General features: G+C 58.9%; 3 protein-coding genes across 4 annotated transcripts; 2 read left to right on the forward strand and 1 right to left on the reverse strand.

Moving 5' to 3' along the window:
- Positions 1-14: 14 nt before the first annotated feature.
- DXO (decapping exoribonuclease) lies at positions 15-2,167 on the reverse strand. Its single transcript, XM_036248185.1, has 6 exons — positions 1,450-2,167; positions 1,064-1,299; positions 761-980; positions 512-647; positions 298-392; positions 15-215 (listed from the first exon to the last, which is right to left on the reverse strand). The coding sequence occupies exons 1-6, from the start codon at positions 1,803-1,805 to the stop codon at positions 65-67; spliced, it is 1,194 nt and encodes a 397-aa protein (XP_036104078.1). The 5' UTR covers positions 1,806-2,167; the 3' UTR covers positions 15-64.
- A 279-nt stretch (positions 2,168-2,446) lies between these two features.
- STK19 (serine/threonine kinase 19) lies at positions 2,447-8,701 on the forward strand. 2 transcript variants are annotated; one of them, XM_036249448.1, is made up of 7 exons: positions 2,447-2,546; positions 2,669-2,805; positions 6,457-6,552; positions 6,819-6,958; positions 7,732-7,829; positions 7,934-8,081; positions 8,285-8,701. In XM_036249448.1, the coding sequence occupies exons 1-7, from the start codon at positions 2,447-2,449 to the stop codon at positions 8,328-8,330; spliced, it is 765 nt and encodes a 254-aa protein (XP_036105341.1). In that variant the 3' UTR covers positions 8,331-8,701. The 2 variants fall into 2 exon arrangements, with proteins under 2 accessions (XP_036105341.1, XP_036105342.1); XM_036249449.1 differs by having other exon boundaries at positions 7,994-8,081.
- Positions 8,702-9,300: 599 nt separating this feature from the next.
- On the forward strand, positions 9,301-24,761 carry LOC118621124 (complement C4-B-like). The gene is made up of 41 exons (XM_036248416.1): positions 9,301-9,572; positions 9,665-9,863; positions 10,025-10,226; positions 10,374-10,444; positions 10,530-10,618; positions 10,795-10,877; positions 11,055-11,151; positions 11,258-11,363; positions 12,308-12,440; positions 12,884-12,999; positions 13,094-13,270; positions 13,386-13,571; positions 13,725-13,910; positions 13,998-14,156; positions 14,402-14,528; positions 14,676-14,750; positions 14,961-15,158; positions 15,243-15,354; positions 15,443-15,513; positions 15,712-15,851; positions 15,946-16,155; positions 16,394-16,445; positions 16,549-16,638; positions 16,776-16,985; positions 17,081-17,156; positions 17,309-17,465; positions 17,580-17,690; positions 17,789-17,960; positions 18,154-18,386; positions 18,461-18,628; positions 18,958-19,017; positions 21,343-21,436; positions 21,513-21,732; positions 21,808-21,898; positions 21,987-22,061; positions 23,361-23,463; positions 23,541-23,630; positions 23,708-23,806; positions 23,933-24,016; positions 24,262-24,394; positions 24,556-24,761. The coding sequence occupies exons 1-41, from the start codon at positions 9,508-9,510 to the stop codon at positions 24,695-24,697; spliced, it is 5,262 nt and encodes a 1,753-aa protein (XP_036104309.1). The 5' UTR covers positions 9,301-9,507; the 3' UTR covers positions 24,698-24,761.
- The last annotated feature ends 758 nt before the right edge of the window (positions 24,762-25,519 follow it).

The following is a 25,519-nucleotide window of genomic DNA, read 5'->3' on the forward strand; positions in this document are numbered from 1 at the left end:
CAGGGAGAACCACCTAGAAATATGCCTTTAACTGCACAGAGACAGAACCAGCCCCCCTGAAATATCAGTCCTTAGGGGACGGTGTCTTGGGGGGCGATGGGAGCTCCTGAGTCATGGCTCCCACGTACCACGTGGGCAGGAAGGCATGGGGTGCATCTCGATGTACAGACACTGTGACTGGGCTGCCGGGCTCCCAGGAGAAGAGGTGGACGAGCCTGGGGGAAGATGGGAGTCACCAGCTGAGGGTTGGAGGCTGGGCTGATGGGACCCAGATAGGGGCAGAGCTGAACGCCTCACCTGGGGTCATCCTGGACCACTGTGTTCTGGGCAAAGCTAAGGAAGGCGGCACAGAAGTTCATGCACACGGAAGGATTCCAGCCATCACGGTCATTCTGGGGAGGGCCAAGGAGGAGGCAGAGACAAGTGAGGGCAGACACAATGCAGCCCTGGACACAAGATCTGGGGTCTTGGTTTGCAGGTACAGGTGGGTGCTGTGACACCATCGCCTTACCCTGACATGTTCAAACATCTGCATGGTGGGGAAGGTCTTTAGGGAACAGACGAAACCCTCTGAGTTACGGAAGCCAGCGACAACATTTGGGACCCCCAGGAGAAACGACTGAGCCCACCATTTCAGGAGCTTGTGTCTGTAACGAAAGATGAGTCAGGGGGACCCCACCTTCAGCCTCCTCCTCTTCTCCCAAGTCCCTTCCCCAGCTGTCAGTTCTAAGCTGTGGCCCTGTCCACCCCCCTCCTGAACCTGTAGAAGCTCCTCCATTGGCCAGGGCTGTGCATCTCCTTGGAGGTCTTGAGCTCCACATAGCAGGTGGGGGGCTGTGGGGATAGGGCCTGGGGGTCTGTGCAGTCTACCTCCCCTGAGAAGAGCAGAGGGTGGTTTCCCAGGCGGCTGCGTAGCACAGAGCAGAAAGCCACGTTGGTGTTAACCTCCCCAGAGGGGTCCGGGGAGCCTCCAGGTTTGTCTGTACAGGAAAGAAGATGCAATGGGTCGGGGTTCTGTCTCTGGGGAAGAGGGAGGAGGCTACAGAGCAGGGGCAACTCTCACCTGCACACATGTACTGCTCGAACTTGTACCCCATGTACATAAGCTCCCGGAGGAGGGGTGGCCGGGCAAGCCTTTGAGCTCGCGCAGCCGGGGTCTCTACCTCACTCAGGTACAGTGTCCCCTGGAACCTGGAGGCCGCCAGCTGCCAGCCCTCTTGCCGCTCATATGGTGTTGTTAGCAGTTTTGTCAGGTGTCCCCGCCATGTCACTATGGCCCCAGCCAGCCAGCCTGGACCCCTGAGAGAGAGGAGTTAGAGGCTAGAGAATCTCAGATGGCTCCCCCAAAGAAGAGCCCAAGTTCCTTTCAAGGACTGAATGCCCTCCAGCTTTCCTAATCTTAGGGGCAGGTGCAGGTCTCCGTCTACTAGTGTGATCTGCTCTGCTCACCCCTCCAGCCGGCCTCGGTGCTCCAGGAGCCAGCGCAGCAGATGGTCCAGGCCCTCTCGTACCTCCTCATCCCGGGGCTGGTATCGATGGGGGTATCCGTCTCTGAGATCAAAGTTGGGGCCCTGACCATTGGTGGGGGGTGGGCTGTAGTAGCGCAAGGCGTGGGCATCTCCATGGTACTGGCGTTGGGCGTCCAGGGAGAAGTAGCCCATCTGGGAAGGGCGCCGGTAGAAAGGAAAGGGCCCGGAGTAGAGGGCAGGGTCTGTGGGCAGTGAGGGTGCTGGGCAGGGCAGTTTGTTCCGAGGTTCGGCTACTTCTATCTTCCCAGCTCCTCTCTTGGTCCCTCTGGGCTCCATGAGGTCCTGAGGTGGGTGAGGGACAGTTCCCCTTTGATAGAGGAGGCCTGGAGAACGGGGCCTCGGGCTCAGGACGGAGTGAGTTTCCTGGCGGCCAGGCTCGGCCCCAGCCTCTCCAACAGCACCGCGCCGAGCGCTCCGGCCGGTCCCGTCGGCGGCGCCCCTCCCACGCTCCTCCCCAGGCGGTGCGGTTAGGAAGGGCGTTTGGGCCACGACCCGGCAGCTGGTCACCTCAGCCCGCCAGCCTCGACTCCCACCTCCGCGGAGCTATGACGTCTCCGCAGGCACACCCGGTCGAGGCGGCACGCAGAGCTGGTTTCGGCTCTCGGTGACGCGATCATTCGGCGACAGCGCGGCCAAGCCCTCGCACCAGGAGCTTGGTCGTTCCGCGGCCGGCGGCCGGGACGAGGGAGCTCCGGCGGCAGCCACGCGGCCCGGCCGCCCGGGAGCTGGAGGCCGCACCCGCGCCGCCCGCGCAGCCGGGCCTACGGGCGGACGGGGCCGGGTCTCCGCACCGCGGCGTCTAACTCACGCTCGGCCGCCGGCCTCCGAGGACGTCACCGCTCCGCGCCGGAAGGCTCCCGTTTCGTGGGCTCTACCGCGGCCCCGACCCCTTCCGCGGCCCCGCCAGACCCCGGGCCATGAGCCGGAAGCGGCCGCGCCTGGTCCCCGAGACCCTGGGGCTGAAGAGGCGGCGGGACCGAGGGCCTGCGGAGGCAGATCCTTCGAGGGGCGTTGCAGGTAACCATGGCAACCCCGGGGCGATGCTCGGGACCCAGCCCCGGCGGCCTGGCCTCTGGTCAACCTGGTGTTGGGAGGACGGTGCCCCCATGAGCGCCCCACGGACCAGGCCTCTCCGCCAGGGTCGGCGCGCGCCGCAGTCGCGGAGCTGGTGCGGCTGTTCCCGCGAGGCCTGTTCGAGGACGCGCTGCCGCCCATCGTGCTCAGGAGCCAGGTGTACAGCCTCGTGCCGGACCGGACGGCGGCTGACCGGCAGCTGGTGAGGGGCGTCGGGCCACCGAGCGAAGCCGCACTCAGGCTTTCCGTCCGCCAGCCATCCTGCTGTTCACACACAGGGGCCTCCCTGGGCCAGGGACTGCGCTGCCGGTGCCGGGAGACCGCCCAGACCCTGTTGGAGGACCCTCGGGCAGTAGGGTCCAGATCATGGAGGTGGAAGAGCGAAGTAATCGGGGAAACTGAGTCACTGGGCATGTTTGGAACCTGCAGCGCTGGGAGTGCAGGCAACAGATGACAGACAACGAGCCTTGCGCATCAGTGTGGTTCCGCTTTACACCGGAGGGCGATGAGCGTAGAGCACGGTCAACAGGAGAGGGGACGGTGTGTTGGGTGGCTTGGAGGTACTGAGATGAATATACCGCAGCTGAGAATGGGTGAAGGCCTAAATTAGGGCAGTGTAGTAGGAAGGGAGAGATTGGGTGAGGGTGAATGATGTGCGGGGTGGAGGAGGGAGGAATCCAAGATAACTCTCCGATTTTGCAGATGACAGGCTGAGAGGTTGCTTGGTGGAGGGAATAGACTAGGAACACATTGATTTATTGGGCAGAAATGATGTGTTTAGTTTTGTACAAGTTGAGTTGGAGGGCTTGTGGAGTGTCCAAAGGTAAATATATCTAGACAGTTGCAGCTGAGGTTCTGGAGAGAATTCTGGGCCAGTGATACAGTATTGGAAGTTATGGAGATGGGAGTAGTGGTTCATTTTGTAGGATGTGGGTGAGATCGGGTAGGAAGAGTGAGTAGAAGGGTGATTTTTAACCTTTTTACCAACTTCAGGAGATAATGAAAGCTATGGCTCTCTTTACAGAAAAATCCATACATGCCACATATATACAAGTTACATGTACAATTGCAGGGGGGGGGGGGTTCACAGATCTTCTGAGACCCCAGGTTTACAGTGAAAGATAATAGGGTCAAATCCACAGTGCTGGGAGATACCAACATTTAAGGCATTGTTTTTCAGAGTATGTCCTGAGTTCTACCTGTGAGAATTATTTGGGCCGCTTCTTCGAAAATACTCAGGCTAATGAATTAAGATTTCTTATAGTAGCACCTGGGAATCCACGTTTTTGAACTACTGCCCCAATGAGTCTTAATGTGCCTTAAAAATTGAGATCCACTGATGTGAGGGGAAAGCAGAGGAAGATTAGTTTGTAAAAGAGGCTGAGAAGGAATGGCCAGAATTGGGGTAAGCCAGGAAGGAGCCTATTGTGAAAGTAGAGATTTTCAACAAGGTGGAGTATTTGGCGATTTTAAACCTGTGATTCAGGGCAGTGGTCTTGTGAAGAGGTCAAGAAAAATAATATCCCAAATCTGCCCATTGGGTTTAGCAGGTGGAGTGTTATGGCAGAAAAGGGAAGAACAGGAGGATGGAGACTAGCTCCAGTCTACGGGGAAGCCAGTCAGGTGGAACCACTCCTCACACAGTATTTGTTGTTTTTGATCTACTGGTGTTAAGCTAAATTTTTAAAAAGCTTTAAAATTTGGCACAAAAGAAAATATTAACATGCACATGCACAATTTAAAGAATGTTTACAAGGCCATTTAACCACCACCCGAGTCAGACTATAGAGCACAGCCAGCACTCTACATATATTGCTCTCTGATCAGAATGCCTTAGGTCCCTGCAGGGTGACTACTATCCTGACTGGTATGATAATTGTTCCTTTGGTTTTCTTTGTACCATCTATGTATTTATTCATAAACAACATAACTTAGTTTTACCCAATTTTGAACTTGATATAAACAAATCATACTATATGTATTTATTTATATCTTGTTTCATTAGATGAATATTTTTGAGATTCTCCCAAGTTGTTGCATTTAGCTCTAGTGAATTTGTTTTCATTTTTATGAACCTGTCCTTTCTTTGTTCATTCTTATGGAAGAAATTGTATTTATCTAGGAATTTGTTGGTTTCATCTAAACTTTTAAATTCATTGGCATGAAGTTTGCAATTTCATTTTATTATTTGTAGAATCTGTAATGATGACCCTTTTTTCATTCTTTATATTGTTTATCTGTGCTTTTTCTAGGTTTCTCCTCTCTTTTTCTTGGTCAGTCTACCAGTGGCTTATCAATATTAATAGTCTTTCAGAGAATTAACATTTAGCTTTGTTGCTCTCTTGTTTGTATGTTTTCCATTTCATTGTTCCCCCGCCAACCCCCACTAACTTATCCTTTCTTCTTTTCTAATAATAAATGCATGGCAGACTGTAGTTTTCCACTAAGTATTGAGATTTAGCTCTCTCCCCCAAGTTTTGGTATATATTTTCATTTCAAAACGTCTTCTAATTTGCTTTGTGATTTTTTTTCTTTGATTCATTGGGTTGATTAGTAATGTATGTCTTAATTTCTAAACATTTTCTTATTACCTTATTATTACTTGTTTCTGGCATAAATGATATTGTGATCAGAAAACAGGCAATATGATTTCAGTTATTTGAAACTTATTGAGACTTGCTTTGTGCCATGTAGTCAGGTTTGCTAAACAGTGTATGTGCATTTGAGAAAATATGCATTATTCAGTTATTAATGTTAGTAAGTAAAGTTACTATTGAAGTCTTCTAGTTCCTTGCTGGTTATTTTGTCTGTTTATGAGTTAATGAGAGTTGGATTAATATACTTTTGTGATTGTGGACATGCTATTGTCTCTTCAAATATTTTCCCTACTTTATCTCTTTTCATTTCTTCTAGGACTCCAACTAAATATATGTTGGACCTTCTCTTTTTATTCTTTAAGTCTCTTGGCCTCTAGTCTGCATTTTCAATCATTTTGACTATATTATATTCTGGTTAGTTTTTTTTTACCTGTCTTACATATTAGTAGCTTTTTATTTAGCTGTGCCTTAACCCATTAAGCCCATCCATTGAGTCTTTAATTGCACTTGCCAGTTCTAGAATATCTACTTGGATATTTTTCAAATATATTATGTCAATTTTAATAATTCCCTGCTAAAAAATTCTATCTTGGCTTTTATTTGTTTCAGCATTATAAACATAGGGATTTTTTAAGTCTGTTTTTGCTACTTCCCTGATAATATGTCTTTTGGGGTCTGTTTCTAGTGAATTTTGTTTCCTGGTGTGCCCAGTATTTTTGACTGTGCTGGACAGATTTGCCTAAATCATCAAATGCCCTCCATGTCCCAATTACTTCTATCAATTCTTTTGTTCACGTATTATCTTGTGAGCTCTTTGATGCTTTACAATTTAAAATATAATGTTTTATCCAGCATTTTAATTTTCAGCAGGTGAATTTCTTAGAAACAGTAGTCCTGTTTGATTTTATTTGTTTTAAACATTTTATCACATATTCCTCCCCACCTTCCTCTACCCAAAATCTAGACTGTTAATTCTTGAGGGCATGGTCTATGTCTTAATCACTATTTTATCTTAGTATCTGGCATATGATTGGTCTTAGAAAATATGTACTGATAATTTGACACAACAGATGAGGTCAGTGGGTAAGAGGGTGGGTCACCAATTGAAAAAGACTATTTGGTGATTCAAGTGATTCTCTCCCCATAGTTTTTCCTTTGCTTAGTGAAAAACTCCCCAGTATGGGCAGAGTGCCCAGAGTATGACAGAGCACCTTACCCTGACACCCTTCTTTTCATTCCCATCTTTCTGGAGACAGAAGGAACTTCAGGAACAGAGGGAGATCAGAGTCGTCCAGCTAGGCTTCGACCTGGATGCCCATGGGATTATTCTCACTGAAGACTACAGGACCATAGTGCGTGTGACTGTCATGGGCGGTGGGGTGGGCAGGCATGGGAGCTGGGAAAAGGAAATCAAAAGAAAAGAGGCAGTTACCCACTCCACAGAGGGCAGAAGGCTCTGGTGAGTGGTCATATGAGGGAGGGGAAGGAGGAAGAAGAAAGGTTTGAGAGGCAGAAAGAACTGAACAAAAGGGAATCTGCTTCCTGTGTGCAGAGAAATATCCTGGGGAGGAGGTCACTGGAGGGTGGGGCCAGTCCAGTTTGTCATCTCTGGTTCCAGGTCCTCAAGGCCTGTGATGGCCGATCATATGCTGGGGCTGTGCAGAAGTTTCTGGCTTCGGTGCTTCCAGCCTGTGGAGACCTTAGTGTTCAGCAGGACCAAATGACACAGACCTTTGGCTTCAGGGACATGGAAATCACGTGAGATTTGGGGGAACCAATCAATTCAGGCATCTGGCTCCTCCCTGCCTCCCTCCCATCCAGCCTGTCCTTGTTCTTTTGCTGAACCTGCCCAAAAGGTTGACTTTTTTTTTTTAAGTAAAATGTTCTAAATTTGTATCCCTCCCCCAACAGAGGAGGCCTGTCTTACCTGGGCCTTGGAAAGAGCCCTGGACTAAAATGCAAGTGATCTGTGTGGCTGATCAGATGTATCTAGAGGCCTGGCAGGGACCATAAATGCCTGATGTGAATCGTGCTAGACTCTGTGTGTGTGGTGGGAACTAAAGCACTCACATCCAAAAGCACAGCACCCGGGCACAAGTAAGATAAAAATATCAGTGTAGGGGGTTGTACCTGGCTCAGGCCCCCTACTCTGTAAGCCATGGCCCAGGTGAAGGCATTTATGAGCTGCTTTTTTGGGCGGTGTGGTAGGAGCTGTGGTGAGGTGTGCGTGGGCAGTGGCAGGAGCACAGAAAAACCCCTTTCTCCCCTGGGGTTGGGACTGAGCGAGTGTCGGCTTGTGGTCAGGGAGGGCTTCCGAAACCGGTTTTAGGGAACAAGTAGCAGGAAAAGAGGACAGTTGGGTAGGTGGACGAGACATGAGAACTGCTCCAAGGGGGTGGGGATGTCTGTTATCTGGTCCCTTTGCCTGGTTGCCCATGTTTCTGGAGACAGTGTCCAAACATTAGCAGGCAGGGAGGAGAGAGGATTCTCAGAGCCAAGACCTCATCTCTCCTGGCTTCCCACCCACTCAGGCAGCTGGTGAACGCTGGAGTCCTCACTGTCCGAGATGCTGGCAGTTGGTGGCTGGCCGTGCCCGGAGCTGGGAGATTCATTAAGCATTTTGTTAAAGGTATCCTGTCTGCAGCTCAAACTCTTAGCCCCTCAAGAACACCTTTTGGTGGCTCCTCTGGCCTGCAGGCCTTACTCCCTGCTCCTGTGCCACCTCTCCTCTAGGGCGCCAGGCTGTGCTTGGCATGGTCCGGAAGGCTAAGTACCGGGAACTACTCCTTTCAGAGCTCCTGGGCCGGCGGGCACCTGCCTCGGTGAGACTCGGCCTTGCCTACCATGTGCATGACCTCATTGGGGCCCAGCTGGTGGACTGGTGAGTCTTGCCTCCAGCCTGTGGCAGGCAACAGAACAATGACCCAAAGAAAAGTTGGGTTTCCTTCCCACTCTTGCTTCCTTCAGTAGGAAGTCCAACTTTTCTCTTCTCTGGAACCTGGGAACATCCCTGGCCAACTTCTGAGTTCTCCCCAGACCTTGGGCCTACATGTCTGGATCCAACTGTGTCTTTCTCTTGCACAGTGTCTCTACCACTTCTGGAACCCTTCTGCGCCTGCCAGAGACGTGAGGATTCTATTCGTCGTGGCAAACCTTCCCAAGAGGGGCCCAGGAGTGTTGCTGCCCAGTGGTGGCTGAGACAAGGTCACCTTGGGAAAGCTTGAGGCCAGGAGGATGAGTGTTGGACTCACGGGCATGCAACGTCAGGTGTGCCTGCTGCTGTTGACCTGTGCTCCGAGCCAGTGGGCAGTGCTTCTCTGTCCTTCTGTGGAAGTGGAGCCAGAAACGGTGCCAAGGCCATGGCTGCTGCCTTTCGTGCAGCAAGGTGCTGCTTTCATTGTCTTGGGAAGGAAGGTGGGGTTTCCGAGGAGGCTGGTGAGGGAGGGCAGGGCTCTTCTCTGCGTGTTGGGTTGAAACTGCCAAATAAAGTATTTGTGCTGGTGCTCTTTCCTGGGTGTTTTTTTTAATGTGATGTGTGACTCCTTGTTGGGGGTAGAGGTAAAGCCATAGTTGGGCCTAAATTTGGCCTCATTGTTCAGAGAGGAAAAGAGATGTCGAGGTCAGTTTTCCCTGTGTTGTGGTGAGGCTGATCTTCTAAACCATGGAATTTCCGGGAGGGCCTAGAGAAGACAAAGGCTTGCCCTGGCCGTTTTGGCTCAATGGTTAGAGCATTGGCCTGCGGTCCGGAGCGACCCGGGTTCGGTTCCTGCTAAGGGCACGTACCTCAGTTGCAGTTTGTCACCGGCCCTGGTTGGTCATGTGGGTGGCAGCCACTCAATGTGTCCCTTTCACGTCGATGTTTCTCTCTCTCTTCCTCTCCCTCCCTCCCACTCTGTCTGAACAAAAATTGGAAAAATGTCCTTGGGTGAGGATTAAAAAAAAAAATTAAAAGACAAAGGCTTGATGTTGTTCAGAGAGACCAGTGTTTTATCACCTTTTATTGTCAGGACCTTGACAAAGGAACCTTGTTTCTCTAGCCGGGTGCTGGACTGGGGTGAGGGGGTTAACAGTGAGGGACAGTATCTCTGGGCCATGACTTCCTCAGACTCCTTCAGAGGTCCAGGGTGTCCCCCCCACCCCCAACACTGGGCTTGGGGCCAGTTTTATTTCTTGGCTGTCACGTGGTTTCCCAGCTTAGCTGGGTCAGGGGAGGGGCAAAGTCCAGAGTCAACTCTGCTCCAAGGCAGAGCTTGACCAGAAAGGGGCACACAGACAGACGGGTCTGGTCTCTCTCGGGTCTTCCAGCCATGAGGCTCCTCTGGGGGCTGATCTGGGCATCCAGCTTCTTTGCTGTGTCTCTGCAGAAGCCCAGGTCCTGGGAGCAGGGTGCTGTGGTTGCTGAGTGGAGGCACAGGGGTGGAGGGGCTGAGGAGCCCCACTGCTGACCCTGCCTGTACTCCCCAGGTTGCTCCTGTTTTCTCCTTCCGTGGTTCACCTGGGGGTCCCCCTGTCGGTGGGGCTTCAGCTCCAGGATGCTCCCCCAGGACAGGAAGTGAAAGGATCAGTGTTCCTGAGAAACCCATACAAAATTCATGTCTCCTGCTCCCCAAAGGTGGACTTCCTCCTCACCTCGGAAAAAGACTTCATTCTCCTCAGTCTCCAGGTAGCTGGGTGCCACTCTTCCTGCTGTTCTTGGCGCCTCCCACCCTGTCTCCTCTGTCTTCTGTACATGTCTGCTCGCTGGCCTTCCCTGTTTCTCTCAGCCTCTGGCTTTCTCCTGCTCTCTCTCTGACCTGCTCCCTTTGCCTCCCCCTCTCCTGACAGATACTCCCCCAAAATGCTGAGAATTGTGGCCTCAAAAGCCTCCTTGGAGGCCCCCAGGTTCAGCTGGTGGCCCAGTCACCATGGCTGAAAAGCTCTCTGTCCAAAGACGTGGACACTCAGGGCATCAACCTGCTCTTTTCCTCTCGCCGGGGGCACCTTTTCCTGCAGACCGACCAGCCCATTTATAACCCTGGCCAGCGGGGTGAGTCTCAGCCCTTTACTCCCTCCAGTCCCCTACCTGAAGTAACCTGAAAGTGCCGCAGGCAGGCTGCCTGGCGAGCGCCTGTCCCCCCTTCCCGCCACCCCACTCATGCGCATTGCTGCTCACCTCTCAACACTCCACTCCCAGTTCGGTACCGGGTCTTTGCTCTGGATCAAAAGATGCGCCCGTCCGTAGACAGCCTCACAGTCACCGTGGAGGTGAGTCCCGGACCTCTGACCTCCCTGATCAGCTAGCGCTGCTGATCTGACCTCCTACCCATGACCTCTTTCCCTCCCATCACAGAACTCTCAAGGCCTCCGTGTGCGGAAGAAGCAGGTGTTTGTGCCCACGTCCATCTTCCAGGATGACTTTGTGATCCCGGACATCTCAGAGTGAGCTCCCTCTGCTATACCACCCCAGTTTCCAGTGCCCTGCCCTCCACTCCAACACACAGCGTCAGACCGAGCTCCTAGCCTCCAGTGTGCCCCACAGCCCTGTCCCAGGGAGCTGGCGCTGGCTCTCCCAGGGCCTCTTGCACAAGTGGGCTGAGTCCCTTGTCTGTCCTCAGGCCGGGGACTTGGAAGATCTCAGCCAGATTCTCAGACGGCCCAGAATCCAACAGCAGCACCCAGTTTGAGGTGAAGAAATACGGTGAGAGCTGGAGACACAAGGGCCAAGCAGCTTCTTTCCTGAAGGGATAAGGGCTGCAGGAGAGGGGTGGAAGCAGGGTGGGGAAGGGAGACAGGGGAGCCGCTGCCCTGAGGGGTGGCAGTCTCTAAAGGGCACTTCCACAGAGTCTGACTTGCCTTCCCCCTTGTCCTGGTTCAGTCCTTCCCAATTTTGAGGTGAAGATCATCCCTGGGCAGCCCTACCTCCTGACAGCACCTGGCGTGCTTGGGGACATCCAGTTAGACATCCAGGCCAGGTAACTGCTCTCAAGGCACCTCTGCAGTATAAACTTCCCTCCATTCCCCCGGCCTTTCCCTCCCAGATCATGCCCTGATTTCCTCTTCCCAATCTCTACGGCACAGGTACATCTATGGAAAGCCAGTGCAAGGGGTGGCCTATGTGCGCTTTGCGCTCCTGGGTGAGAACGGTGACAAGACTTTCCTTCGGGGGCTGGAGAAGCAGATCAAGGTAGGAGGGAGCGTGGGGTGTGTGTAGGGGGGAGGTGAGGACCTGAGAGAGAAGAGGGGGTGGGGGAGGTGAGGAAGGTGAGAAGAGGTGGGGGTGGGGGAGGTGAGGAAGGTGAGAAGAGGTGGGGGTGGGGGAGGTGAGGAAGGTGAGGGAAAAGAGGTGGGGGTGGGGAGGTGAGGACCTGAGAGAGAAGAGGGGGTGGGGGAGGTGAGGAAGGTGAGGAGAAGAGGTGGGTGGGGGAGGTGAGGAAGGTGAGGAGAAGAGGTGGGGGTGGGGGAGGTGAGGAAGGTGAGGAGAAGAGGTGGGGGTGGGGGAGGTGAGGAAGGTGAGGAGAAGAGGTGGGGGTGGGGAGGTGAGGAAGGTGAGGAGAAGAGGTGGGGGTGGGGAGGTGAGGAGAAGAGGTGGGTGGGGGGTGAGGAAGGTGAGGAGAAGAGGTGGGGGTGGGGAGGTGAGGAGAAGAGGTGGGGGTGGGGAGGTGAGGAAGGTGAGGAGAAGAGGTGGGGGTGGGGGAGGTGAGGAGAAGAGGTGGGGGTGGGGGAGGTGAGGAAGGTGAGGAGAAGAGGTGGGGGTGGGGAGGTGAGGAGAAGAGGTGGGGGTGGGGAGGTGAGGAGAAGAGGTGGGGGTGGGGAGGTGAGGAGAAGAGGTGGGGGTGGGGAGGTGAGGAGAAGAGGTGGGGGTGGGGAGGTGAGGAAGGTGAGGAGAAGAGGTGGGGGTGGGGGAGGTGAGGAAGGTGAGGGAAAAGAGGTGGGTGGGGGGTGAGGAGAAGAGGTGGGGGTGGGGAGGTGAGGAAGGTGAGGAGAAGAGGTGGGGGTGGGGAGGTGAGGTGGGGGTGGGGAGGTGAGGAAGGTGAGGAGAAGAGGTGGGGGTGGGGAGGTGAGGAAGGTGAGGAGAAGAGGGTTGTAGGAGACTCAGGCCTCACCTAGGTGCTGTTTCCTCTTTCCCAGCTGGTGGAGGGCCAGTGCCAGGTCTCCCTCTCCAAGGCAGAGTTTCAGGGTGCCCTGGAGAAGGTTAACGTTCCTCTGACTGACCTCCCAGGGCTGCGCCTCTATGTGGCAGCAGCCATCATTGAGTCTCCAGGTGAGTGGTGTGGCCTGACTGTGACCCCAGACTGTAGCCTCTGACCTCTGAGCTGACTGTTCTCCAGCCACAATACCAGCCCCCTCCCCCGCCTTGTTTCTCACCCTCACCTGGGACCCAAGGCCAGGAAAGGTCTGGGAGACTGCTTCTCCCAGTATGCTTCTGGGAGGTTTCTGGGGAGAAACACCTTCCCTGTCTCAGTGTATCTTTCTCGCGCACCGTTCCCCCACCCACTCCTCCAGCAGACCTGCCGCGTGCCCTGTGCCCTACCGTCCGCCTCTGTGCTGGCTCCTGTGTTGCTCAGCAAACATAGACGTGAGGGGGAGAGGCCTGGGCCCTGAGGAGCTCACTGTCCCGTGGGCAGGAAACACGGTCCGCATCCCCTCGCTCTCCTGCCCCTCTCCCTGGCCTCCCTCCACCCCTCTCTGCCCCATGTCTTGCAGGGGGAGAAATGGAGGAGGCAGAGCTCACATCCTGGCGTTTTGTGTCATCTCCCTTCTCCTTGGACCTTGGCCACACCAAGCGACACCTCGTGCCTGGGGCTTCCTTTCTGCTGCAGGTTCCTTCTGAAGAGGGGGGGCATGTGGGGAGGGTGTTCAGCAGGAGAGCCCAGGGCCTCTCTCTGACCTGCCTGCCCCTCCCCACCCACCTAGGCCCTGGTCCGAGACATGTCAGGCTCCCCAGCCTCTGGCATTCCTGTCAAAGTCTCTGCCACATTCTCTCCTGGAGCTGCTTCTGAAACACGTGACTCCCAGGGACACACAGATGGGAGCGGCCAAGTCATTATCCCCTTCGCTGTCCCTCAGACCACCTCAGAAGTACAGTTCTCGGTAGGACTCCACACATGGGAGCGCGTGGGGAGGGAAAGAAGGGCTGGGCTTGGGGCAAAGCTGAGTGCCTGGGGCCCTGCCACCCACCCTGCTGCCCTGCCCCACCCTTGTCCAGTTGTCTGCAGGCTCCCCTCATCCAGCCACAGCCAAGCTCACCGTGAGAGCCCCCACCTCAGGAAGCTCTGGGTTTCTGTCCATTGAACGGCTGGACACTAAACCCCCTCGGATTGGGGACACTCTCAGCCTGAACCTGCAAGCCGTGGGCATCAGCGGGGCCAGCTTCTCTCACTACTACTACATGGTACGCTGGCCCCTCTCCGCGCCACCGCGAGGTGCGCCGGCCTGGGCTGGCAGATGCAGGGTGCAGGGAGGGGCGCAGGCAGCAAGGAGCCCTTAGGTGGGGAGTGCTTTCAGGGCTGGGATGTGAGTGAAGAGGAAACCACTCTGGCCCCAGGTCTTGTCCCGGGGCCAGATCATGTCTGTGAGCCGAGAGCCCAGGAGGGCCCTGACCTCCGTCTCCGTGCATGTGGACTACCGCCTGGCGCCCTCCTTCTACTTTGTGGCCTTCTACTATCACAGGGGCCTCCCCGTGGCCAACTCCCTGCGAGTGGACGTCCAGGCGGGGGCCTGTGAGGGCAAGGTAACCGTCGGGAGGGGTGGGGTGGGCTAAGGAAAGGAGAAGAGAAGCTCTCCCCACGCTGACTGCCCCGCCTCCCGCCTCTGCCAGCTGGAGCTGAATGTGGACAGTCACAAGGACTATCGTCCGGGGGAAACTGTGAAGCTCCAGCTGCGCACAGATTCTTCAGCCCTGGTGGCCCTGGGAGCTGTGGACACCGCTCTGTATGCTGTGGGTGGCAGGTCCCACAAGCCCCTGGACATGGGCAAGGTTTGTAAGACCCTCTCCCTGGCCTCCCTCCTCCTGGTCTGTGGCTCCTTCTCCTGCTGCCCTGCGCCCGGGGCCCGGGGCCCAGCCCCTGGCCCTCACTCAGGCCGCCCGCCGGCTCCTGCCAGCCTTCCCTCAAGCTGCGGTCTGTTTCCCACTGTGTCTCATGTGTGTCCACCCTGCCCTCACCAGTCAGTCCTGCCCTCAGCCACTCCTGTCTCTGCAACGGCCCTGCCTTTTCTTGCCAGGTCTTCGAAGTCATGAACAGCTATGACCTTGGCTGTGGTCCGGGGGGCGGGGACAGTGCCTTGCAGGTGTTTGAGGCAGCTGGTCTGGCCTTTTCTGATGGACACCAATGGACCTCAGTCAGAAAGAGTGAGACCAGAGGAGGAAGTGGGGTGGGTGGTGGAAGGGTAAGGGAGGAGGAGCGGCCTGAGGGTAAGATAGGAGCCTGGGAAGGGGAGCAGGGAGGGGAGGTGGGAGCCACACCCCAGGCTTGGCTACAGTCCTGCTCTCTACCAGGTCTGAGCTGTCCCAAGGAGAAGAAAACCCGGAAAAAGAGAAATGTGAACTTCCAGAAGGCAGTTAATGAGAAGTGTGAGTTGTAGGTGCCGATGAAGCTCTCACAGGGACCACGGGTCAGGAGAAAGGGTCTGCCTCTCGGAAGCAGTGTGTGGTACTCAGGCCAGAGATCCAAGTCCTGGGGTTGGCGGAGGGGGCAGGAGGCTCTCCACTGGCCTCTCTGGAGTTCCTGGTTTCTCGGGGGGAGCCCTGTGTGTCCTGAGCTCACCCTCAGTGGCCCTGCAGTGGGCCAGTATACCTCCCCAGCAGCCAAGCGTTGCTGCCAGGATGGGCTGACACGGTTGCCCATGACGCGCTCCTGTGAGCAGCGAGCGGCCCGTGTGCAGCAGCTGGCCTGCCGGGAGCCCTTCCTGTCCTGCTGCCGGTTTGCTGAGGGCCTGCGCAAGAAGACCCGGGCCAGGGGCCAGGTGGGCCTCGCCCGAGGTGAGCCTGGGTGGGGCTGTGGAACAGGCAGGGGAACCTGGGAGGGCACAGCCGCCCCTCACCCCCCTGCACTGTGGTCCCCAGCCCTGGAGATCCTGCAGGAGGAGGACCTGATGGATGAAGACGACATTCCTGTGCGCAGCTTCTTCCCGGAGAACTGGCTCTGGAGCGTGCAGCTCGTGGACCGCTTCCTCCAGTGAGGGCGTGTGGGCCGGTCTGCGGGCGGGCGGGGCGTGCGTGCTCGAGGCCCCGCCTGTGATGTCCCCTCACCTTTCCCGCCACAGGGTGCCGCAGGTGCTGCCCGACTCTCTGACCACGTGGGAGCTCCATGGTGTGAGCCTGTCCAAAGCAACAGGTGGGGCTGCCCTGCCCGGCCGCCTCCCTTCTCCCCTCCACTCAGTTCTTTTCTCTGAGTGCGAGGGAGGGGTGCAGAAGGAAGGGACCTCTGTGCTGCCTGCTCCGGGGCTGGGAGGCTAGACAGCAGGCAGAGAAGGGTCCCCCGCCCCTCCCTCGTGAGGGCCCCCAGGCGTCTGAACTGATCCTGCCCCCCCAGGCCTATGTGTGGCCACACCCGTCCGGCTTCGAGTGTTCCGGGAGTTCCACCTGCACCTCCGCCTGCCCGTCTCTGTTCGCCGCTTTGAGCAGCTGGAGCTGCGGCCCGTCCTCTACAACTACCTGGACAAAGATCTGATGGTGGGCCTGCAGGAGCCTGTGTGCCCAGGGGTGGGTGGGAGCCCGGGCGGGTGCGGGACCAGGGCTCTGGCCATGCCCATCTTCCTGCCCCCAGATGAGCGTCCACGTGTCCCCGGTGGACGGGCTGTGCCTGGCTGGGGGCGGAGGACTGGCCCAGCAGGTGCTGGTGCCCGCACGCTCTGCCCGGCCTGTTGGCTTCTCTGTGGTGCCCACGGCGGCGGCGGCCGTGTCCCTGAAGGTGGTGGCTCGAGGGTCCGTGGAGTTCCCTGTAGGGGATGCAGTGTCCAAGATTCTAAAGATTGAGGTGAGTGGAGCACTCCTGAAGCCAGATCCCCAGGCTCCCAGATTTACCCCCTCACCCCCTGCACCCCCTCTGCTGGCCAGGCCAGAGGCCCAGTACCTCAACCCAACTCCTTGGTCAGTTTATGTCTTCTGCATTTCTGATCTAACTCTGTTTCTGGAGTTCAAACTCGAGTCCTGGGGACTGGGAGGGGCAGCTGCAGTCCCGGGGTGGTGACTCAGACTCTGTTTCCCCGAGACAGAAGGAAGGGGCCATCCACATGGAGGAGATGGTCTATGAACTCAACCCGCTGGGTGAGTGACCCCCGGCCCCGTGCCATCGGTGTCCTAAGGGGGTCGTAGGTGGAGGGAGATGTGGACATCAGGACAGACTAACAACTTACCCCATCTCCCCCAGACTACCGTGGCCGGACCTTGGAAATTCCTGGCAACTCTGACCCCAATATGATCCCCGATGGAGGCGGCAGCAGCTATGTCAGGGTTACAGGTGGGAGTGTCCTCCCGTCCCTCCCAGCAGCCACCCTCAGGTTCACATGGAACCTGTTTGATCCCATGACCCCATGACCCTCTGACCCAGGGTGCCCAAACCTGCTCTCTATCCTTAACCCTCTCCTTCCCCTATAGCCTCAGATCCACTGGACACTTTGGGCTCTGGGGGGGCCTTGTCACCAGGAGGCGTGGCCTCCCTCCTGAAGCTTCCGTCTGGCTGCGGGGAGCAAACCATGGTCCTTCTGGCCCCGACACTGGCTGCTTCCCAGTACCTGGACAGGACGGAGCAGTGGGGCAAGCTGCCCCCAGAGACCAAGGACCACGCTGTGGATCTGATCCAGAAAGGTCTGCACGCAGGGCGAGCAGGGGTGGGGAAGGGTCCCTGATGGAAATGGGGTGCGTGGTGTTGGGCACACGTAGCAACAACTTTCCTCTCCAAGGCTACATGCGGATCCAGCAGTTTCGGAAGACAGATGGTTCCTATGGGGCGTGGCTGCATCGGGACAGCAGCACCTGGTGAGGCTGGGGGAGAGGTGCTGGGCTCCGAGAGGTGCAAGGGCTGCGGGGCCAGGGCCAGTACAGCGGGAGGGCAACGAGCCAGGTGTCTGGGAGCGGGCCTGTGCTGCCTACGGCACCGTCCCTAACCCCAGCCGCCACTCCCCCTCTAGGCTCACAGCCTTCGTGTTGAAGGTACTGAGTTTGGCCCAAGAACAGGTGGGCGACTCACCTGAAAAGCTGCAGGAGACAGCCAGGTGGCTGCTGTCCCAGCAGCAGGCCGACGGTTCATTCCAGGACCCCTCTCCGGTTCTCCACAGGGCCATGCAGGTGTGTGGCCAGGGGGCTGGGCCGAGCACGGGGGGGGGGGGGGGGGGGGGGGGGGGGGCTCTGCTGCCCCTCCCCTTCCTGGCTGACGCCTTCTTTCCTCCCTGCACCAACCAGGGGGGCTTGGTAGGAAATGATGAGACTGTGGCCCTGACAGCCTTTGTGGTCATCGCCCTTCAGCACGGGCTGGCCGTCTTCCAGGACAACGCAGAGCTGAAGCAGAAAGTGGTGAGGGCACCACGGGTTTCCCCTTTGCGGACCCCCCCCATCGTGCCTCAGGACCCCAGGGGTCCGGCCCACAGACCCTCCTCCCCACTTTCTTCTAGGAAACTTCCATCTCAAATGCAAACTCATTTTTGGGGACGAAAGCAAGTGCTGGGCTCCTGGGTGCCCACGCAGCTGCCATCACAGCCTACGCGCTGACGCTGACCAAGGCCCCTGAGGACCTGCGGGACGTGGCCCACAACAACCTCATGGCCATGGCCCAGGAGGCCGGCGGTGAGGGTCCCGGGTCTCGGGATTGACCCTGTGATTTGGGGGACCTTGGGACCTCTGAGTGTGCCCAAAGGGAAATATTGAACCCAGACCCCGAGAAGGAGTGAAAGTCTCTGCAGGGACAGCCAGGGCAGAGTCAAGAGAGCCTGACAGCCAGGCTCCTCCCTGTTCACCGCTGGGACCCCTTCCCTTCCAGATCACCTGTACTGGGGCTCGGTCATCAGCTCTCAGAGCAACGTCGTGTCGCCCACCCCTGCTCCCCGCAGCCCGGCAGACCCCGTGCCCCAGGCCCCAGCCCTGTGGATTGAGACCACAGCCTACGGCCTGCTGCACCTGCTGCTCCGGGAGGGCAAGGCTGAGATGGCTGACCAGGTGGCAGCCTGGCTCACCCGCCAGAGCAGCTTCCAAGGCGGGTTCCGCAGCACCCAGGTAGGGCCTATGAGGCTCGGGGGGGGGGGGGGGGGTCCTGAGGCCAAGCGCCTGAGCCCTGGCCCCTCCCCCAGGACACGGTGATCGCCCTGGACGCGCTGTCTGCTTACTGGATTGCCTCCCACTCTGCTGAGACGGGGGGGCTCAACGTGACCTTCAGCTCTGTGGGCCGCAACGGGCTCAAGTCCCACGTGCTGCAGCTGAGCCACCAGCAGAGTCAGGGGCTGGAGGAGGAGCTGCAGGTGAGCCGCCGCCCCTGGTTCATGACACCCGGGCCTAGTCTGCGGGGCCTGCGGCACCCCTAGCACTCCTCTTGGTGCCCTTGCGCAAAGACCTCCTGGCTGGGGATCTGGGCTCGATGTCTGAGCTTCGTTCTCTGCATTTGGAAATGACGTATGCAGAGCCTACCCAACAGGGCTTTAGGAGGCTGGCGTAAAACACTGTGCATAGAGGTGTGAACTGGAAACGTGAGGGGGGAGAGGAGGAGGCTTGTTTCAGGGAGAAGTCAGGACAACATACAGCGAGCCCTTCTGTGCCCTCTGATGTCTCTTTCCCTTTTCGACTCCTGAAGTTTTCCCTGGGCAGCAAGATCAATGTGAAGGTGGGAGGAAACAGCAGAGGGACCTTGAAGGTGAGAGCCCACAGCACCGGACACCTGGGCGTGGGCGGAGCGGCCCTGAGCTGGAGAGCGGTGGCAGAGCTGTGTGGTGGGAGTGGGCCTTGAGCTGGAGAGCGGTGGCAGAGCTGTGTGGTGGGAGCGGGGCCCGGGCTGGAGAGCGGTGGCAGAGCTGTGTGGTGGGAGCGGGCCCTGGGCTGGAGAGCGGTGGCAGAGCTGTGTGGTGGGAGCGGGGCCCGGGCTGGAGAGCGGTGGCAGAGCTGTGTGGTGGGAGCGGGCCCCGGGCTGGAGAGCGGTGGCAGAGCTGTGTGGTGGGAGCGGGGCCCGGGCTGGAGAGCGGTGGCAGAGCTGTGTGGTGGGAGCGGGCCCGGGCTGGAGAGCGGTGGCAGAGCTGTGTGGTGGGAGCGGGCCCGGGCTGGAGAGCGGTGGCAGAGCTGTGTGGTGGGAGCGGGGTCCCGGGCTGGAGAGCGGTGGCAGAGCTGTGTGGTGGGAGCGGGCCCGGGCTGGAGAGCGGTGGCAGAGCTGTGTGGTGGGAGCAGGGCCCGGGCTGGAGAGCGGTGGCAGAGCTGTGTGGTGGGCGCGGGCCCGGGCTGGAGAGCGGTGGCAGAGCTGTGTGGTGGGAGCGGGCCCGGGCTGGAGAGCGGTGGCAGAGCTGTGTGGTGGGAGCGGCCCGGGCTGGAGAGCGGTGGCAGAGCTGTGTGGTGGGAGCGGGCCCTGAGCTGGAGAGCGGTGGCAGAGCTGTGTGGTGGGAGCGGGGCCCTGAGCTGGAGAGCGGTGGCAGAGCTGTGTGGTGGGAGTGGGCCCTGAGCTGGAGAGCGGTGGCAGAGCTGTGTGGTGGGAGTGGGCCCTGGGCTGGAGAGCGGTGGCAGAGCTGTGTGGTGGGAGTGGGCCCTGAGCTGGAGAGCGGTGGCAGAGCTGTGTGGTGGGAGCGGGTCCGGGCTGGAGAGCGGTGGCAGAGCTGTGTGGTGGGAGCGGCCCGGGCTGGAGAGCGGTGGCAGAGCTGTGTGGTGGGAGCGGGCCCGGGTGAGAGAGCGGTGGCCCAGAGCTGTGTTGGTGGGAGCGGGGCCCCCGGGCTGGAGAGCGGTGCAGAGCTGTGGGTGGGAGCGGGCCCCGGGCTGGAGAGCGGTGGCAGAGCTGTGTGGTGGGAGCGGGGGTCACGGGCTGGAGAGCGGTGGCAGAGCTGTGTGGTGGGAGGGGGCCCTGAGATGGAGAGCGGTGGCAGAGCTGTGTGGTCGGGAGCGGGCCCCGGGCTGGAGAGCGGTGGCAGAGCTGTGTGGTGGGAGCGGGCCCCGGGCTGGAGAGCGGTGGCAGAGCTGTGTGGTGGGAGCGGGGTCCCGGGCTGGAGAGCGGTGGCAGAGCTGTGTGGTGGGAGCGGGCCCTGAGCTGGAGAGCGGTGGCAGAGCTGTGTGGTGGGAGCGGGGTCCCGGGCTGGAGAGCGGTGGCAGAGCTGTGTGGTGGGAGCGGGGTCCCGGGCTGGAGAGCGGTGGCAGAGCTGTGTGGTGGGAGCGGGGTCCCGGGCTGGAGAGCGGTGGCAGAGCTGTGTGGTGGGAGCGGGGCCCGGGCTGGCATTGCGCGCTCCATCCCGGGTGCCCCCCACTCTGGTCTCCCCCTCCCTGGGCACCTGTCACCTCCTTTCCCTCAGCACTGAGCTCACACTCCCAGTGCCCCAGCTGGGCCTTTCCTGAGCCACGGCCCCTCTTCCTCCTTTGTCCCCTTGTCTGCCTGACAGAGCCCCGCCCCCCCAGCAGCCCAGCTGCCCTCTGGAGGCTCCCCAGTGCCCCTCCCTCCCGAGCCCGGCTGTGGCCCCGGGAACTGCCTCTCTGCCCTCTAGTGCCGAGGGTCCTTGTCACTTGTTCACTGAACTCGGGCTGAGACAGTCTTGGGACGTCTCCCACGCCCATGTCTCCCTGCTCTGAGCCCCTGTCACCGCACAGTGAAACTGACCTTCCAGGACACTGGTCAGACAAGCCTTCGGACTCTTCGCTGGCGAGGCAGGGTGCTTGCCTACATAGGTCTCCTCACCTTGAATGTCCTCCCTCTGCCGCTTTTCCCACGAGGCAAACTCCTCCCCCTTCAAGCCTTGGCCAGAAGCCTTTCCCGACTGCCCCTCACAGCCTCCCTGCACGTGTGGGGGCTGGTCCCCAGGGCAGGCGCTGCTGCTGCCTCACCGTCCACCCCAACTCCAGGCCGTTCGTGCTTATGGACTGGTCAGGAAGGACGACGGGAAGGGGCCCAAGGCCTCAAAGCTCTCAGCCCAGGGAGCTCCCCTGGGTGTGTCTCTGGAGAGGTGTCTGTGGCCCCAGAGGTCCCACGTTCTCTCCATGCCCCTTGCTGAGCCAGGTCCTTCGTACCTACAACGTCCTGGACATGAAGAACACGACCTGCCAGGATCTTCAGATTGAGGTGACAGTCATGGGCCATGTCGAGTACACAAGTAAGTGTTGGGGTTGGTGCCACGGGCCCTCCAGGGCTGGTGCCAGGGGCCGAGTCTCAGCGCCTCCCTCGTGCAGTGGAGGCGAACGAGGACTACAAGGACTACGAGGACGAGGAGGACTATGGGAAGGAAGAGGACTCCGAGAGTCCAGGTCTCCCTGGGGATGACCCAGGGGCCCCTTCCCAGCCCGTGACACCCCTGCAGCTGTTTGAGGGGCGGAGGAGCCGCCGCCGAAGGGAGGCGCCCAAGGCGGCTGAGGAGCAGGAGCCCCGAGTGCAGTACACTGTGTGCATCTGGTGAGCCTGAGGGGCCGCTCGCCGGGCGGGGCAGCCGCGGGCGCAGGCACGCAGACCACAGGACTCTCTCCGCAGGCGGAACAGCAGTCTGGGGCTGTCGGGCATGGCCATCGCGGACATCACCCTCCTGAGTGGATTCCACGCCCTGCGGGCTGACCTGGAGAAGGTGTGGCTCGTGTCCTCGGGAGCCCTGTTCCGTCCCTGCAGCCCTCCAGGCACCGAGCCCGTCTCCGTGACCCTCTCCTTCTTCGCAGTTGACTTCCCTGTCTGACCGTTATGTGAGTCACTTTGAGACCGAGGGGCCCCACGTCCTGCTGTACTTCGACTCGGTGAGCAGGGGAGGCCACGGGGGGTGGGAGGGGGTGGGGGGGGGCGCGCGCGGGTGACAGTTTGTGCTGAGTCCCAGGAGGTGCTGCCTCCGTGGCCAGCGCCCCCGGGAGAGCCTGATGTGAGGGGGGAGGCAGGTCAAGAAGGAGCCGGGGCCAAGTTATGGGGTGCGGTGGGTGGAGCCTGGGAGGCCACGCCTGCAGGCCGGCAGGAGCTGAGCCCTAAGGAGGTTTGGGGGGCACAGCTGAGAGGGCGCCTGTCACAGGCTGAATGTATTCCACTGAAAGGTTTGCTTTTGTTCTTTATATTGACCTTCCCAGTTTTATTTTAATATGAAAGAGTATCTTCTGTTATAAAGTGATGTTGGTCATAGATGAGTTGTTTTTGTCTTTGTGGCCTGTTTGGCTAAAACAAAGAGTCATCAACCCTCTGATGGCCCTCAGAGTTTCTGGAGCGTTTACTATGACCTCTTAGAGAAAATGCAAAAGGCACGTTCATACAGAAACACCCATTAGCCAGGCGTGTGAGTCAGGGAAGACCCTCCCCGGTCTGTGCAGAGGGGCAGACCCTGTCGGGGGCTACAGGGCAGTCAGGTTAAACAGTGGGAAAGAGGGGCCAGCTGCGGAGGGGTGCTGGCAGGTCTGGTGGCACCGCACGGTGTGGGCATGAGGAGGGGTGCTGGGCCCGCGGGTGCATGGCAGGGTCCCAGGGACTAGCAGCTGCACTTAGGCTGTGGCAGGTGAAGGAGGCCCTCGTCGTGTCTGTGATGAAGCCAGGCTGTCAGGAGGGTGAGTGGGTTTGGGAGCAGGCAGAGTGAATTTGGAGAATTTATGCATCCTGCAAAAATCCTAATGCAGGAATAAGGCTGAAAGTTTTGTGTGGGAAGCAGCCTGGAAGGGGTTGGTGAAAGCCAGGGAGGGGTAGAGACCTTTGTAGGGAAGAGCTGGGGCCCTGGGAGGGAAGATGAGGGGGTGTCAGAAACAACCAGGTGAGAAGCGAAAATGGTCCAGAAACTAGCCCGAGCTTAGGGAGAGTTGCGTGGAGAATGTGTCCGCAGTGTGAGACTCTGCAGAGGCACTTGGAGACCAGAGACCCGGGTGAGGTCATCATCTGGGCAGTGAGGTCAGCAGGGACCTTGGGAGCAGCTCTTAGAGTTCTGGTGGCCGGAAGGTAACAGAATGTGAAGGACACTGAAGATGAGACCAGCAGACGCCAGAGCCAGGCCGAGGAAATGTGACACAGGCCCGCAGGGCCCAGGGAGTGGTCCTTGACACCCCCCCTTGACCCCCCCCCAACGGCAGGTCCCCACCTCTCGAGAGTGCGTGGGCTTCGGAGCCGTGCAGGAGGTGGCGGTGGGGCTGGTGCAGCCAGCCAGCGCGGTCCTGTACGACTACTACAACCCCGGTGAGCCTGCGGGGCGGGGGCGCCAGGGGCTGGTGGCCGAGGGCGGCGCCCCTGACTCTCCTCTCCTCTCTCCTCAGAGCATAAGTGCTCTGTGTTTTACGGAGCACCGACCAAGAGCAAACTGTTGTCCACACTGTGCTCTGCTGACGTCTGCCAGTGTGCCGAGGGTGAGCCGGGGCCTGGGGTGGGCGGGCGGGGCGGGCGGGGCTGCCGGGGCGCCGGCTCACCTGGGCCCTGGCTTTAGGGAAGTGCCCTCGGCAGCGGCGCGCCTTGGAGCGGGGGCTGGTGGAGGACGATGGCTACAGGATGAAGTTCGCCTGCTACTACCCCCGTGTGGACTATGGTCAGTGTTCCGCTGGGCCTCTTCCGGCCCTGCGCTCGGGTCTCGGGTCTCGCCTGCCGCGATGGCCCGTGGATGGCCTGGGCAGCTCACCTTCTCCTTCCTCTCCTTCCCTAAACACTCACGCAGGCTTCCAGGTGAAGGTTCTCCGAGAAGATTCCAGAGCTGCTTTCCGCCTCTTTGAGACCAGCATCAGCAGAGTCCTGCACTTCAGTACGAGGGGCCGGCGGGCCGGCAGGCGGGGGGGAGGGGGGCTGAGGGTTTGGGGCCCGGCTACCTGGGGATAAAAACTCAGAAGAGTCTGAGCTGAGATCGCCCCAGCTCTTAGACGCTCTGGGCTGGTCAGTGGAAGCAGGGCCTGCGGGCGGGTCCAGGGGACCCCTGTCTGCTGAGCCCCTGGCCCTGTGCTGGCCCTGCCCCTCCTTCCCCCACTGATGGCTCTTGTTCCTGCCCCTCAGCCAAGGACACCCAGGCCACTGCTGGTCAGACCCGAAACTTTTTGGTTCGAGCTTCTTGCCGCCTTCACTTGGAACCTGGGAAAGAGTATTTGATCATGGGTCTGGACGGGGCCACCCATGACCTCAAGGGACAGTGAGTTCTCTGGGCCCCTGGGTCTCCTGCTGGTGTCACAGCTCGTGAGGGACCGGGTCCCAGTGCCTAGGCCCTACTCCCTCAGAAGCCAGGGGTCTTGTGCTCTCCTGTCCGGTGTACCCTTCCTCCTGACCCCTGCTGCCTGCCCTTTGCTCCCACAGACCCCAATACCTGCTGGACTCCAACAGCTGGGTTGAGGAGATGCCCTCTGAGCGCTTGTGCCGGAGCACCCGCCAGCGGGCAGCCTGTGCCCAGCTCCGCAGCTTCCTGCAGGAGTACAGCCTCCAGGGGTGCCAGGTGTGAGGCTGCTCTCCCCCCAGGCTGGCCCCTGGCGGGCCAGGGCTCAATAAAGACCTTTGACAGCCAAGTGTCCGCGTGTGTCTCCAGAGCTGAGAGCAGTGTCCCCTCCCCGGTGCGGGGGTGGGACAGCCCAGGGTTTGCATAATCCTAGGCTCTTGGAGCTTGGGTGACCCCTGGATCCCTCACCCCTCCCAGATGACTCACTGGGAGCTCAGTCCATCATAGGACCTCCTGAGCAGACTTGTGATCCAACGGCCCGCACCTTGGGGACCCAGCACCCTCATCCAGGCCTGCCCTCGCCATGCCTGCAGGGCGCTCGGTGCCGTGCGGACGCTGCCAGGCTGGGCCCACAGGGCCTGTGCCTCAGGAGCGGCGTCCGGCCCACGTCTCCGTTCTGTCTGGCACAGTCGGCAGTTCTGGGGCTGTTGGCTAAGGCCTGGTCTGTTGAAATCTTGTTGACACTTGACCTCGTTATCAGTGGCGTTAGGAAACATTCCCAGAGTTGCATAATCCCCAGATCTGATGCTCTCTTCTTCCAGGGACTGATTTAATTTATTTTTTTAGCCTCACCCGAGGACATTTTTCCATATTTTGTTCAGATAGAGCAGGAGAGAGAGAGGAAGAGAGAGAGAGAGAAACATCAACATGAAAGGGACACATCGAGTGGTTGCCACCCGCACGACCCATCCAGGGCCGGGGACAAACTACAACCGGGGTACATGCCCTTAGTGGGAACGGAACCCGGGTCTCTCTGGACCACAGGCCAATGCTCTAACCACGGAGCCAAACCGGCCAGGGCAGGGGACTGATTTTAAACAAGCCAAG

The sequence above is a fragment of the Molossus molossus genome, unplaced genomic scaffold (assembly GCF_014108415.1).
Source record: "Molossus molossus isolate mMolMol1 unplaced genomic scaffold, mMolMol1.p scaffold_m16_p_8, whole genome shotgun sequence".
NCBI lineage: Eukaryota > Metazoa > Chordata > Mammalia > Chiroptera > Molossidae > Molossus > Molossus molossus.

What these genes read in the sequence shown, in the direction of transcription:
- DXO (XM_036248185.1), bottom strand. Translation starts at nt 1,805, where the DNA reads ATGGAGCCCAGAGGGACCAAGAGAGGAGCTGGGAAGATAGAAGTAGCC. An exon ending in CACCGAGGCCGGCTGGAGGG is followed by an intron (nt 1,300 to 1,449) that starts GTGAGCAGAGCA and finishes CCTCTCTCTCAG; the next exon opens with GGGTCCAGGCTGGCTGGCTG. An exon ending in GTGGTCCAGGATGACCCCAG is followed by an intron (nt 216 to 297) that starts GTGAGGCGTTCA and finishes ATCTTCCCCCAG; the next exon opens with GCTCGTCCACCTCTTCTCCT.
- LOC118621124 (XM_036248416.1), top strand. Translation starts at nt 9,508, where the DNA reads ATGAGGCTCCTCTGGGGGCTGATCTGGGCATCCAGCTTCTTTGCTGTG. An exon ending in GGCTGGAGAAGCAGATCAAG is followed by an intron (nt 11,364 to 12,307) that starts GTAGGAGGGAGC and finishes CCTCTTTCCCAG; the next exon opens with CTGGTGGAGGGCCAGTGCCA. An exon ending in CAGTACACTGTGTGCATCTG is followed by an intron (nt 21,733 to 21,807) that starts GTGAGCCTGAGG and finishes CTCTCTCCGCAG; the next exon opens with GCGGAACAGCAGTCTGGGGC.
- STK19 (XM_036249448.1), top strand. Translation starts at nt 2,447, where the DNA reads ATGAGCCGGAAGCGGCCGCGCCTGGTCCCCGAGACCCTGGGGCTGAAG. An exon ending in CGGCGGCTGACCGGCAGCTG is followed by an intron (nt 2,806 to 6,456) that starts GTGAGGGGCGTC and finishes TTCTGGAGACAG; the next exon opens with AAGGAACTTCAGGAACAGAG. An exon ending in CATTAAGCATTTTGTTAAAG is followed by an intron (nt 7,830 to 7,933) that starts GTATCCTGTCTG and finishes CCTCTCCTCTAG; the next exon opens with GGCGCCAGGCTGTGCTTGGC.